Source organism: Solea solea, chromosome 21 (assembly GCF_958295425.1).
Source record: "Solea solea chromosome 21, fSolSol10.1, whole genome shotgun sequence".
In the NCBI taxonomy this organism is placed as follows: domain Eukaryota; kingdom Metazoa; phylum Chordata; class Actinopteri; order Pleuronectiformes; family Soleidae; genus Solea; species Solea solea.
The window spans coordinates 6,952,765-6,967,665 of NC_081154.1; the positions used below are offsets into that span (position 1 = coordinate 6,952,765).

The 14,901-nt window shown below is 42.5% G+C and overlaps 1 protein-coding gene across 8 annotated transcripts in view; it reads right to left on the reverse strand.

Moving 5' to 3' along the window:
* The window catches only part of rbfox3a (RNA binding fox-1 homolog 3a), a 359,399-nt gene that overhangs the window by 191,368 nt on the left and 153,130 nt on the right, over positions 1-14,901 (reverse strand). For all 8 annotated transcript variants that reach the window (XM_058621175.1, XM_058621179.1, XM_058621173.1 and 5 more), the window contains one exon: positions 1,429-1,491. In XM_058621175.1, the coding sequence (XP_058477158.1) occupies positions 1,429-1,450 (22 nt within the window). In that variant the 5' untranslated portion in view covers positions 1,451-1,491. The remainder of the gene's footprint in view (positions 1-1,428; positions 1,492-14,901) is intronic.

Consider the following 14,901-nt stretch of genomic DNA (forward strand, 5'->3'; position numbering starts at 1 on the left):
GTAATTGATATTATGAAGAGGGAGGAGGAAGTGTGTGTGTGTGTGTGTGTGTGTGTGTGCACGCATATTATAAATTCCTGTCACTCCTTTGTCACATACGTTGATTAATTTCTGCTCGTGAGTATGCTGCATGGTGTTTTTTAATCTATGACGCTCAGATCATAGTCTGTTTTCTAATGACAATTTAATACACGTTTTTAATTTGATGTCCAAATAAATTCAGAATGCAGCTTTCTAATGCCTCGTCTCTTTTGTCTTCTGTGTAATGCCCTGGCAAAACAAAACAACAACAACAAAAAAAAAAATGTGTACCATGGACTGTGCTAAGCCCAGTGTGACGCAAAAACAATGGATTTTACTCAGTGGATTGTTGCAGAGGCTGCAGAGGAGCCACATGGGCTGTGTATATGTCCACAGATCTAAGCTGGTTGTGATTGATCTTTCCCCCTGCTATTAGATTGGTATTGATGTGCCAGGAGGACAGATGGCCACACCTACAGCCAGGGTCACACTTCAGAAGCTCAAATTTAATCGAAATAATAATACATTTTTTATGATCAAGCTGCACGGAGGTTCGGAAGTGAGCGCAGAGTTGCAGGGAGTGTGCAGGGTAACATTAGGAGGAGCATTTACAGCCAGCATTTACGAGTCTGCACTAAAACACACCATGCACGCAGTGGAAACTGGGAAACATAACAGCAAAACACTTTGCGTTTAAGATCCAAAAGCTACTGCACAAAGTTCATTCAGCACAAGGCTCGGTCTCAGCCAATGAGCCAACGCGTTAATAGTGGACGTTTGAGCATTCTGTTGTTTCTGCTGTCCAACAACTGCTACTAAATGCTTCACATCTGAGAGCAATCGAGACCTTTTTTATTCCTCAAACTCGCCCGGATTTTATCATCTTTCCTGTTATTATGATGACGCGGGGACCGCGTACGAGTCTACGTGTCAGGATGAGGATGCACAATGTGACAAAGTGTAAATAATATTTCACTGACGCTAATGCAGAACAATAGATACCACGACCTCAGCTGTGGATGACAGACAGACAGACAGACAGACAGACAGACAGACAGACAGACACAGGCAGAATTAAAGAGACTTTTTGTGGCATTTAATATCCATTCATTGGCTGGACTGCTGACACAGTGAGAGCACTGCGCTCAGGATTTATAGCCACTTCTAATGGGCATGCCCAGAACCAAAGCACTGCAGTCAGCACATTCTCCCTCTACACACACACACACACACACACACACACACACACACACACACACACCCCTGGATAGCTGATGTCTGTACATGCATCAGTAAACCCACTGGATGTGGGAACAGACATTCACACACACGTGGTGCTGTTGTGTGTGATTGTCTGAAACAAAACAAGAGGTACACACACACACACACACACACACAATCACTGACCTGCCCAACTGGGGGTCTCCATGTACAGCCGAATGGTCTGAAAAAAGGGACCTCTGTGCTGCCCTGTTAGACGAGCAGAGAAAAGAGAGGAAAAAGGTTAGCCATCACAAACATATTTTGACATCAAGCAGGGGCTGTTTGAAGCAAACAAGTCCAGAGAGAGAGGAAGAGGAAGAGATAGAGAGAGAGGAAGAGAGAGAGAAAGATACGACAGAGGAAAGATACACATGTTCCACATCTGATGTTTCACACCAGTGATTTTACAAGCGTGCCGTCAGACAATTCAGATTGAATTGCATTTGCCAGAGAACTTGTACAGTTAAGTTCCAAAATGAGCAAAGAGAGCGCACATTTTCCTTTAACAACAACAACAACAGCAATAATAATAATAATAATAATAATAATAAGGATGATGATAATAATGTTTGAGAAGCAGAGTAAGACTCAAAATGAGTCTCATGTTAATGCTCTTCAAAGAGTGATTCTGGTTTTTACGACTTCTCATTTAGCTCATTGGAATTAAGTGTTTTCACGTCTCAGCAAAAACATGCTCTGACTCATGCAGTGAGATCAAATAAATAAATCTCATAAGCATGATCATATTCTCTCATCCCGTCACTTGTTGTCTTTGGTTGGAAACATGGCCGAACTTCAAGTTGCGGAACTTGTCGTTTGTGAAGCGCTTTGTAAAGGCTGCTGTGAACAGGTAGAATGTATAAATACAGTTATTAAAGTATTATTATTATTATTATTATTAAAGTGAGAGTTGTGTACAGTATATCAGCCTGAATAAATGCTTCTGTTAAAATGGTTTATTTGTTTACACGATTCAAGTTGCACATATAATTAGCACATATAATTTATGTTGAAGCAGAAGAAGACGTGAGAGTGGCAGCGTGCAGCTGAGGATATTACAGAACATAAAAACACATAAAGACATTTGAATAGAACCTGAGACGGCCTTGGTTTCTTGTTAAGATTCATCCGCAGCCACAGTGGCTTGAGTTAATATTTCAAAAATGGTGTTATGATGGAAATGATATTTCATTTTGCCCATCAGTGACCACAGTGACAGGCTGAATCAGGATGTTTCATTAACATCTGGTGCTGCAGCAGCACTGTCATGATATACTGTGTGTCCACACACACACACACATACAAACAAACAGTGACAGAGCTGCACTCCCGGCACACAGCCCCGAGAAACACGAAGAAAAGAAAGACGGAGAAATGAAAAATGACTTTTTAGGAGAACTCCTGTAGCCAAACAGCAGCTGTGACAACGGCGCTTGTTGGTGCTTGTGGGATGGGGGCGGGGCAGCACCTCCGACTGCTCTCTGCCGTATTATGGTAATTAATGGGGTGTAATGTTGGAGCGAGGCCTATTCTGATTAAAAATGCATGCGGCAAGCAAAGGATGGAGGCAAGTGTATGTGAGCATCTCTTAAATGGTTGGCATCAATCTGATCTATAGTCCTAATCCCTCCGTGTGTGTGTGTGTGTGTGTGTGTCAGAGATTACTTGGAAGACAAGAAATACAGGTTCAGTTTTATTTTCATGTTTGGAAATAATAATAAAAAAAAAGCTTCAACGTGAAAAACGAAAGATCAGTGCAACACTTAAGACAGGAGAGGTGAACAGAATAGAGCAGAAAAGAAAGGAGAGCGGAGCAAATAAACAGCAATAAACGTGAAGAGGAACAAAAGGGGTCCAGGGATGAGAAGAGTGAGGAAAAACACAGCAAAACAAACGATATAGACGATATAGATTCAGATGACCAAAGGAAAACGAGAGCAAGCGCGAAACATTAATGAATCCATTCTCAATAATGATAGAGTTCATTCAGCACAACAATAGCAAACAGATAATTAGCTGTCACCAGAACGCATAATATCCTCTTCATCTTCCCCTCGACTCGGAGCAACAGCAGACATGTGAACACATCATTTACCAAATATAGACTAAACGTCCACACCAGATGTATTTATCTCCCTTAAAACACACACACACACACACACACACATGGAGATGATATTGGTGGTCGAGAGTGAAGACATTTTTACTGGCTTACATAAAGAAGTACTTATGGTTTCTTCCTGACTTTCATTATGGAGGTTGGGGAAATACAGCAGGCAGATTACAGAGCACGGAGACACTGCATTCACCAGAGGAGGAAGGAACACTTTCAGTATGAACCGGGCCTGGGACCCAGGGGGAGGAACGCGTGTGCTGTGTGTAAACAGCAAAAATAAGCACAAGGCGTGATGTAATTTGGCACATAAGTTAAAAATGCCGCATATGGCACCTCCCACTGAGCCAGTGGGAAGCAGGTTGAGCCACATGTGCAGCCAATACCAAGCTCTGCAGCTCTGACGAACACACTTAAGACACGTCGAGTTCATGTTTGGGTTCAGAAGTGCTCAGTCTTTTAGCGGTATGAACACACAGGTATGTGTACACTTCTCAGTGTTCCGGATACTTCTCATACTATTTCATTTTCTACCACTTTATCCTGCACATGAGGGTCGCTGGTGCCAATCCCAGCTGACATAGGGTGAAAGGAGGGGTCACAGCCTGGACAGGTCGCCATGCAGTCCATCACAGGGCTATACGCACACAAACAATCCACTCTCACTCTCACTCCTACAGCCAATTTAGAGTGTCCAGTTTGCCTAATCTTCAAATCTGGGAATTTTGGACTGTGGGAAGAAACCGAAGAACTCCATACAGAAAGGCCCTTGTTATTTCTAATGAATAAATATCTTTTAGGATCGTAGAGCTGTGCAGACTGCATCAATTCACCCAGCCCCTCCTCTGTGTCACACACACACACACACACACATACAAGACATGTTGACAATGGACCAGTCTGTCATAGTCAGACTGGCTAAAAACAGCCCCCTTGGTTGTTGCAAACACAAATGATACATCTATGTGTTTATTTGCATATAGAGCGAGGAGTGAGAGCCCATCACAAGTGGCCCCTGGAGACCCATGCGGGGATGCATTTTAATGCCAGGTGTGAACCAACACACTTAGAGCCGTCGACTTGTGATCAGATCACCTGAGACCCGGTCGTGTGTAAACTGGGTGTGTGTTATGTAAAAAAAAAAAACTTTATGACGCTATCAAATGTTTTCAAACGCCCTGATGTTTTCTGTAATAAGCCCACTATGACGACAGCAGAACAACTTGAAGCAGATTGATTATCATAACATACAAATACAGTCCCTTAGCTAAAATCTGATGTGTATCAGGAATCCAATATCATCTGGATGTAGTGGTCTGAAACTAGTTACCACTGTGTCTGCACTCTGTAAAAACCTCATCTGTCATCAGTGTAATTAAAAGCATCTCCTCGCCTCTTGTTGCTGCTGCTGACTGTAATGAATAGCACGAGGATAAATAACATTTAGAGTGGAAGGTTGGGGCGGGATTAAAGCAGCGGTGACTCACGCTGACCCCCATGGCCACAGGAAATTACTGTCAGATATCACTGAGTGGAAGGATGTGATGCGATGTGATGACCCACCGGCTTTTACGGCATCGCCACTTTGTCTGATCAACTTCTACTTATGAAATAGTGATCAGCTCAAGGCAAGAGGTGTGTGTGTGTGTGTGTCTGTGTCTGTGTCTGTGTGTGTCAGGGCTGAGCACCTCGACTAGGGGCCCCTGGCAGGTGACTGGGCCTGATTCCATTAAGCAGCCAGTAATTTGGCCCGTGGTTAATCAAATCAACTTTAATACCTCCAATCAAATTACAGCAGCCTCCTGTGTCCTATCACACTGAGCCAGGAAAGAGATAGAGGGAGAGATGGGGGAAAGGAGGCGAAAAGCAGAGATAGGGAAAGTTGTAGAGCAAAAGTGAAAATGCCATTTTGCAGAGAGGTGTGGTAAATCTCCTAAATGAACGGTAAATGATTATATGAAGAGTGAATGGATAGGGTGTGGGTCGGGGGGGGGGGGAGTCACACAAGACAGGGCGAATGAAAAAGGGGAGGAAAGGTGAGCACAGTAAGATGTTGGGAAAGATGAAATTGAAACAGAATGTACAGGGATAGAGAAAAGAGTAAAGAGGAGAGAGGGAAGCAGGCCAGAAAGAAAGGGAGAGAGGTCACTGACGGTGGGACAGGAGGAGGGAAATTGATTCTGCTTTTCACGAAAGAGGAAGAAGATGATGAAAATAAGTGCCTCTTCCTTTCACAGCCTTTTTGTGCAAAGAAAAAATAACACACACTTTCATGTCAACACTGCAGCAGATCTGCAGATTCTTAATTTCAACAGGATGTGGAATTGAGCGAGAGGTCCTAATGACCACAGAAAAAAAAGAGTAATATATTGTATCATACGAGGTTTGTAAATGATGTCTATTATCAAGGAAAAGGTGGGAGAGAATGACGTAAACATAACTTACACTTTGCCTGAACATATCATGTGAGGTAAAGATATAAGCAAACCTTGTCTAATGTGATTTGTTTCGCACCCAGAGGACATCTGTCGGTGCACGCTCAGAACAAGCTGCCATTAGCCAAATCAAAAGCTCAGATTGTTGACAAATATAAGGATTAAAGCTGTCAGCAGTGATTACAATAAGGGCATGTTTGCACTTTGATTAATGACAGATTAGCAGTGCATGATACCGTTTAATGGCACAGGCAAAGCATTTATTCATTCCTGGAAAAAGGGAACGAGTTAAATTGCCCTTGGTTGTGACATCTATTCAAATTAGCCGAGCTGAAACAGCACATGTAGCTTTAGTAGTAAAAGTCTGGGGTGTGTGTTTCACCCATGGCTGCCTCGAAACCACAGATTGAGGTTGTGGGACATAATGTGGAGAAGGTAGAGTATATTCTGACGGAGACAATGCTGCACAAGGAAAGGTTTACTCAGGAACTCAACTGTGCACCAGCTGCTTGTATCTCATTTTTGCCACATCTCTCTCCTTCTCCTCTACGATTACAAGTGACCTGTTGTGTAGCTCTTTAGATAATTGATCAGACTATAATCATTCAATAAACAAGAGACAAGTCTGTGTCTCTTGTTTAATATAACAGAGGCCTGGAGGGAGATTACAGTTGTGTGCTTTCATGCAACTGTTATTAAAAATAAGAATACACACGTAATAATTTTAAATTCAACCATTTAAAATACTAGTGTAAATAACAATTGTTAAACAATAGTTGTGCTTGATATTAACTCCAAAATGAACAGTAGAGGCAGGTTAAAAATACCGTAGTTTGACGTACTGACATATGAGAGAAAAATATGATTAGCGTAATCTCATCAAACTGGGACGGTGGTCTCTCGGTTGGTGTGATGTTGGTAGGAGGGGGTTTCTGTGGTGATAAGTTTGCACTTACAACAGGTGGTGCATAAAAGATTTATGCACAGAAAAGTAAACAAAACGTGTACTGAAGAAGAAAAACTAAGTTTAAATCACGGTAGTGTTGTTTCATCTTTCTTAAACCAGCGCAGGAAAGATAAATGAGTTCCAGGATGAGGGGGGGTGAGGAGTGGGGACTCAAACTAAGGGTGAAACACACAACACATGCGCACTTTTGTCTCTCATTGTCATCCCGACTAAAATCTTTGCAGCAGTTCTCCCAGCGGGTGTTTGTGAATTCTCCTGATGGGGAAAGATGAATGTGTGCAGCCGGGACATATCTCAGCGCCACCTTTACTAAACCGCATAGCAAATGTTAATGAGAGCGCCCAAATGCCAGCACATATAGAGTATAGGCCCCGTTAAACACACAGTCACCGATGAATAACAACGGTGCAGCCGTGAGACCATCACTGGCATTAACAGAAAAACAAAGGTGTGGTGAAAGAAAAGTGGCGATAGGGGAAGAACGATAGCGAGCTCACTTGTCATGGTACATCATGGTTGAGACTAAGGACAGAGAAATGAGGAAATTACACTCAGGCTGCAAGAGGAAGATAGAGCAGTACATGCAGATAGGACAAAGAAATGAAAATGAGGAAAAGCAGCAGATTGAGGGAATGGCGTGTGTATTATGTATATGGAGATAGAAAGCCTAATAAAAATATGGGGGGAAAAATCAGGGGAAGATTGGTGATGGGAAGGACGTAAAAATGAAAAATGACTGACTGTAAAACCTCCAAAATAAGAGACAATGCAGACAAAACAAACACGCCGTACAAAGCGAGACTGCCACAGACATCAAAGTGATGCATGCATAATCACAAAGAGCACAATGCTTTACTTCCAATTTGTGTTGATTTAGGAAAATGTAAGAAGTCGTAAAAGGTAACAAGGATGTAAAGCCGCTGTGTAAAAATCCATCATGTCATAGACAACAGCCATCCCCTGCTCTGGGATGAGGGGAGAGAGTCATTAGATGTTTGTGCAGGGATGGACAGTTGTTATGTTACCACGGGGGCATCACAGTTTGGTTTGTGGCTTGGAGGGAAGAAATAAGTTCCGTATGGGTGAGTGGTTGGGGGTGGGAGTGGGAAAGACATGGGGCCTGATTTTTTACGGTAATGATGAGAGCTGAGTGGAGAGGATGTCAGTTGTTAATGCTGGAAACCCAGCTTCCTCACCAGCAGTAATCTTGTAGATTGGGAGCTCCTTTGCTGGGAGTAATGGGCCTTTTTATTATCAGATGTATACATGCTCCTGGGTGATGGTGGCTACTGATGAGATTTGACTTCCCCCCCCCCTCCTGTGAAGAACATTTAGCAGACACCATGATGCTTCCATATGGATCTTGTTGTTAGATCATCTTTAAATAACCACAATCATTCCCGGACTACTTTTCATCTGCAAGACGTCAAGTGTAAATACTACGACAACAGAACCAATTTCCAAGCGGCACTTGTCGCGCCACATGTAAACGACTCCTCCTGCTGATCTAGAGATATCAGTGTGGGTTACCAGATGGCAAATGAGGCTCAACTGCAGGGCCACGATGAGGGATCAGGGGCCTGTCCCCTTACTTAAGTGACATTTGATGGGACGGGGTGCGGTCAGAACGTTGGGATGTCATTGTGCTTCTCCATGGTGAGGGAACAAAAGAGGAGGGAGTCGCGGTTGCCACTGTGTTCCACTGTGTTAAACTGCAGCGCACATGAATTGAGCAAGTTCTGCCAGAAAGGGTAATTTAGTTTAAAAGACAGAGAGGAGACAAGAGAGACAGTTTTTTTTCTTTACACAGCCTTAGTGTCAGATTATATGTTCAAACTGTCTCTTATATCAAAACAAAAACAACAAAAGAGAACACCACACACTTTACAAATGCAATATGGGTCATGTTCTCATTCGGTTGGATATAGCATATGCACCTCACACGATCCATTCATCCATCCATTATCTATGCAGCTTATCTTTTAAGCAGCGAGAGCCGATCCCAGCAGACACTGGGCGAGTGGTAAAGTACACAATCAACACATCGCTAAGACAAATTAATTCCCATATTCACATATGGACAATTAACCTCACTGCAATCTGCATGTCTTTGGACTGAAGGGGACGGCTCACACAAACACAGCGAGAACTTATAAACCCCTGACTGAAGCAGTTGACGCCCATTTGCTAAAATTAGTTTGTTGTAAGTCATATTTGATTGGCAGAATAGGTCATTCTCTCATATTGGCCAAATTGCAGTGACTCTCTAGTGGATCAGTATCACAACGCACCCGACCACACCTCACTTTAAGACCTAAACATCCATGTGGGCCGAACTGCACAACAGAAATGTAATAAAATGACATCAGCATTAAGTGTCACCTTTTATTGTCAAGCGATGATTTGGACGGACAGCGATGCATACAAAACTCTTGCATTTTGCACCACAGTTCACAGTTCAGCCACCTTAACTAAGCCACAGCTCAGGTATTACACATTAACACGTTGCAGCATATTTACTGTTCCATATCACTGCGCTTTTTGTGGATGGTTTATACAGATGTGTCCAAATAAAGTGTCTGTTGAGAGGCGACCACATCTGAAGTCTGTTTATCCTAAACCACCTGTGTAAATGAGGCTGGCTTACTAATAGATATATCTCCAATCAAACTACCTTTGATTTTGATCTCTGAGGAAAGAGGACAGGGGGGGAAAAAATGATGTGTCGAGGAGTCTAGTGAAGAGAAATCTTCCTTTGCCTGTGGCTATGATATTCACAGTCCCACATTTCTCCATCTTTATGGTTGACCGTCTTTACTTTTTTGAAGACCCACAGTATGCAGAATAGCCGTTTCACTTCTCGCCTTCGTTTATTGTCCCAGGTCCACATAAAAGCTTGATTATAGCCATATACTGCAGTATGCTTGGTTGTGTATTATGGCCACTGATCTTTATGTCTCTCCACACAGGAGGAAGACCCCAACCTCAGCAAAACACTGGCTACATAGGCATTCATGCTTGTGGTGTATATATATATATATATATATATATGTGTGTGTGTGTGGGTGTGTGGGTGTGGGTGTGTGTTGTGATGGAATTCTCTTACACCACCATCACCGGTCCATCTGCATGCATTCTCCCAGGGGATGCATACAATAGGAACACTTAAATGAGGCATGCATAAATGGATGAAGCCCCTCTAGTGTCATACGCAAGGGCCTGTATGTTCCTTTCCTGGTTGCCTGTGTTTTATTTTACTCTTGCACATGTTGGGCTGGCGGTGGCAGTTTGGTAAATGAAAGTGAAATTGAAAAAAGGAAAAGACAGAAAGAGAGGGTGGGGAGTTATGAGGAGGGAGGGTGGGTGAAGTTGTAGGCATCAGACATAATTAACCCCAAGGAATAATCCAGGGATCAGGTGTGCTGTAAATACCTGATACGGAAAGATATAAGATCAAAGAGTGGAACACAGTAACGTGATAAGTCTCACTTTGAGCTATATTTGTGTACTTGTGGAAAGGTAGGTCTGTCTGTGTGTGCATGTGTGCATGGGTGCATCCCTGGATCTCTATTGAATTTGACTACACCTCTCCCTCTTTGTAAACATCTGAATGGCTCCATGTCCAATGGGCGAGTAGTAAACTGCCATCTCTGGGAGGGTCAACTCCATTTCACGGGTTAGTGCTACAGTGAACAATGACAGCATCAAGCCTCCTGGCTTCATAAAGCACAGCACTGCTCATTGTCCATCTCACAAATACTGTTTGTCCATTTTAGTTCCATTTCAGCGGCACTATCTCCGAGAAAACCACACCTTCGGGCAGAGAGGATAACTTCTTCAAACAACAACCTCAGCCAGACAAAGCTTTTCTGGAATGACAACCGAGAGGACACCACCTACTTCATCTCTCAATTCCTGCTTTGCATAAAGGAAGAAGACTTGCTCTCCACTTGCAACCATCTATATTGTTACACATCTATATTTAACGCATCACCACTGAAGACCTTCATTTTTCTCAGCCTGTAGTTGAGAAAGTTAATGAGACTTTTCAGGTCTGGTATCATTCAGTATTCCTGACGCTATTATGGTCATTTTATGTCTTAATAATATAATCTTTTTTTTTTCTGCATAGAGTTTGCATGTTCTCCACATGTTCTCCACATGTTCTCCACATGTTCTCCAGTTTCCTCCCACAGTCCACAAACGTGCAGATTTGGGTTTTAGGCAAATTGACCGTCCTGTGTACCCCGTTTTTGGCACTTTGTCACCGATGTATGACCAACTGTTTTCACAAACGGAAAAGAAAATATAAGGGCAATCATAGGCAAGCCCACAATATGTTTTCTTTGGGAAAAACTGAAGAGCTTTAGCTTTGAATTATTAAGTCTGAATTAAAACTGCTCTAACAGCCACTCTACTGTATAACACATGCTATTCTTAGTCATGTGAATCTAAATGAGAAGGATTTTAGTACAAGTAGAATATGAACACTATTTCATTCCGGTGGTTTCTTCTGGAAAAGCATTGGACTTTGGAGGAAGATATTCAGTCCACAGAGGCAGACACACACACACACACACACACACACACACAAACACCTTCATTGCTTTCCACATGACTTCCAGGAGTGCTAAAACTGCTGAGCTGAGAATAATCTAAGCTAGCATTATCAGCTTGTGTCAGTGGTGGAGGGAAACAATGCAAGACTAATGGGCAGGTGGTAGAATAAGTGAGTGTGTGTGTCGATTATTTTCGTGTGTGCGTGCGCGTGTGTATTAGAAAGAGAGAGAGAGAGGGAGAAAGACAATGCATGCATCTTTTTGTGTATTAGAATTTGTGAATACAACAGTCATCCAGAGGTTGTTACCTTAATGCCAGCTCAGGCTAATGTATTCAGTATACTTTGGATTAATGTGCCTTTGGAGGGGCTCGAGGTGGAGCTTCTGCTAAGTCAGGCTAAAGTGCTAGTTCCCTAGCATATGGCAGGCCATAAAGGGAGTTCGCTGTTCGATGAATGTAAAGTACACATAGACAAAAACCCTGAAAGGAAAGTCACTCAACAACTCGCCTTATGTCCAAGCACTCCAGCTACAGTATCACTTTATACGTACCATCCAGATTAATCATCCTCATCATCATGATGGGCCCCAGTGTCCAGTAAAAGGACGCAGACCCAGAGGGATGCATATAGCCTCGCTTTGTTCTGTACCGCACTAAGTTACCATAAATAAATATTTGCAGCCTCGGTAAATTGCTTTTAATGACACAGCTATACACTAGTGTACAATATTAGTCATATTAAAAGTCCGACTGAAATTACAGTCTACATTGTTTTTGCTACATCATACAAATCCGCTCTGCAAAACAACATTTCCAGTTACCTTTCCGAAAGAAAAAAGTTCTCCAGTGAACGACTTTGTAGTTTTGAATCGTCAGTGATAAGCCAATGAGATTACCGTTGGTCGTCCAATTACATAATCTCATGTTTTTTATATAAAGCAGGAGCATTATTATTCTGTACGCTGGTATTTGGTTGATCCAAAGAAAACTCCTAATGCTCTTAGCGATGCAGGATCCTCACTTAGTGGCTAAATCTGTGGCTTGTAGCCCTGGTACCTCCATGGATGGTGACTGAACGTGTCATTATAAGCTCAGCAGTACACACGAGTTCTTGAGAAGCCTTGCTGAAATAATAATGGACACTTGTCAAAATGTGATGATATGCTGCAGAACGGCACCGGGCTACATCAAGAGGATCCATATGCAAAGTGTTCTCTGCCGCAAAACACGCTTTCTTCCCGTAAGCAGGTGGCGGTGATAATCACTTGCCAGGAGCTTCAGCCACCGTTGCGTTCACAAGACAAGGTTTTAATATGCCTTCTGAGCGGTTCCACCTCTTCGGGGCACACTGGATGCTAGGGTAACAAGCTAACTCCGGCAAAGACACAAGAGACAGCCTGCTCCAAGCATTAAAATGTGACACTACAACGTGCAGCGTTACCGCTGGATTAGTAAGTAAACAGCTGCTGGTTCTGACATTGATTGGCTACGTGTTGCAATATCAAAACTTATGTCGACCTAGTTTTACTGTTACTGTCCATGTGAACTTACTACTGTGCTACAACCAGTCAAAGAAAGCAACCCCAAGCAATCTGATCAACACACCAGAACATCTGCAGTCTTCAAAAGCCCACATTACACAGGGGGAGGGCATCGTGATTTAATTATACAGTAGATTTTTTTTTTGTATATCTGCATTGCCGCATTACTTGATTTCTTGGGGGAAATGTAAAACCTACAATTGCAAAATGCACTATAGACATAAGTCAACTGATCAATTGAATTTTTAAAGAGTAAATTAGTGTATACGTTGGTAAAGTATATTTACATCCACTAACAAAAACAAAAAAAGGATTTAAGTTCAAACTAAAGCAGTCATTTCCCTTTGGCAGTCATAAGCATTGACTGGTTCATTTCTTTGTTTCCTAAACTAATTATTCCCTGACGATACTTGATCAACATTAGTGACCTTTGTGTAGCTTTCCATACAATGTATATTATACTGTATATTTGAGTGAAAGAAGAGAGAAAGACTGCAGGAAAATATTGAATTTATTTGGGATTAATTTATACCAAGAGGACAACATATTAGGGGTCTTCAATCCCTCACTCGGCAATAGTGTGCCATGTACACAACCAAATGTATGTGAGTGTGTGTATGTGAGAGGGTTACGATGTGTGAAGTGACACAGACACAGAGCACAGGGAACAAATAACCCATTAGGTGGTCATGCTAGACTCTCAGGGGCAGTGTCTGTGTGTGTGTGTGTGTGTCAGAGATGGAGAGAGGGTTCTCACTGTGTGACATGATTGCTATGCATAAAAAGCCCTATTCTGCTGACAGTCGCAGAAAGACACAGAACGGGGACCCACACACACACGCATGCACAGACACACACACACACACACACACACACACCCTCCTCCACTTGCTCATCCTGCTGCCGTTGCTTTATTGATTCTTAAATGACACCAGAGTCACTGTCATGGATCTGCTGTGACCACTCTGCTGGCCCTGTTTCATTATATCAAGAGAGAAAGAGGCAGAAAGACACAGAGAAGGAGACGCATATCAGGATATATGTGTGTGTGTGGTTTCCTGCAAAAAGACAGAAGATCATATAGGCTCCCTAATTGCGCAATTTCGCAATTTTAATTAGTAAAAAATAAAATTCAAAGTAATTTAGAATCCCATATCCTTCTAAATCTATGAACCACTCTCCAGCATTTTCTTTGGGTGATAAATCTGTTTACTGCTCGGTGATGAGTGAATTCATCTCTCGTCCCCAAACAGAGAGCTCTCATTGCTAAATTGTTCACACATCAGCAGACTTTTAGCTAAATGATTAATGTAATTTGGTTTATCATAATTACTTTCTCTACTCTGGCCAAAACGAGCAACAGGGTAGGTCTGTGAGCTCACCCAGCACGCAGACTCATTACAGAGAGGGTTTTGACTGCGGCCACACAATAAATCCACTGCACAGACTTGGACTGTAAATACTTGAGAGAAAGACGGATATATGAGCCCAATGTCTGGCTTTTATGTAAAAAAAAAAAGAAAAAAGAAAGGGTTCAGTCAGCGCTGAAGGTTTCATTGAAATGTTACATAATTTCCCCCCAAAAAAGGGATCAGGTCAGTGTGTTAACACTTCTTCAGCCTCGCTACACCAACTACCAACATCATAATACATCACAGTGTCCTTCAGAGAGGTCCGCTCTGGCTGCGTGGAACTCGGGTCACGATCATGACAAAACACATGTAGCCTTTGCGCGTCATGGCTGACAAATCAAAGAAAATAGGAGGGTAGTCAGTGTACGGACACTTGGCCAAACTCAGGGGTCATTATAGCTGATAACATTCAGCTAACTGGATTAGCTGCAAGGACAAACCAGCTTGGCTATGTTCAGTAATTTAGTATTAATAATTTAGTAAAGCCCTTCAGAGGATGCTATAAAATCTGACATGGCTGTTGATAGGAAAACGGTTCCCGACCCTTGTAAATAATATCGCACAAAAGACTAGACCATATGAAAAGTGC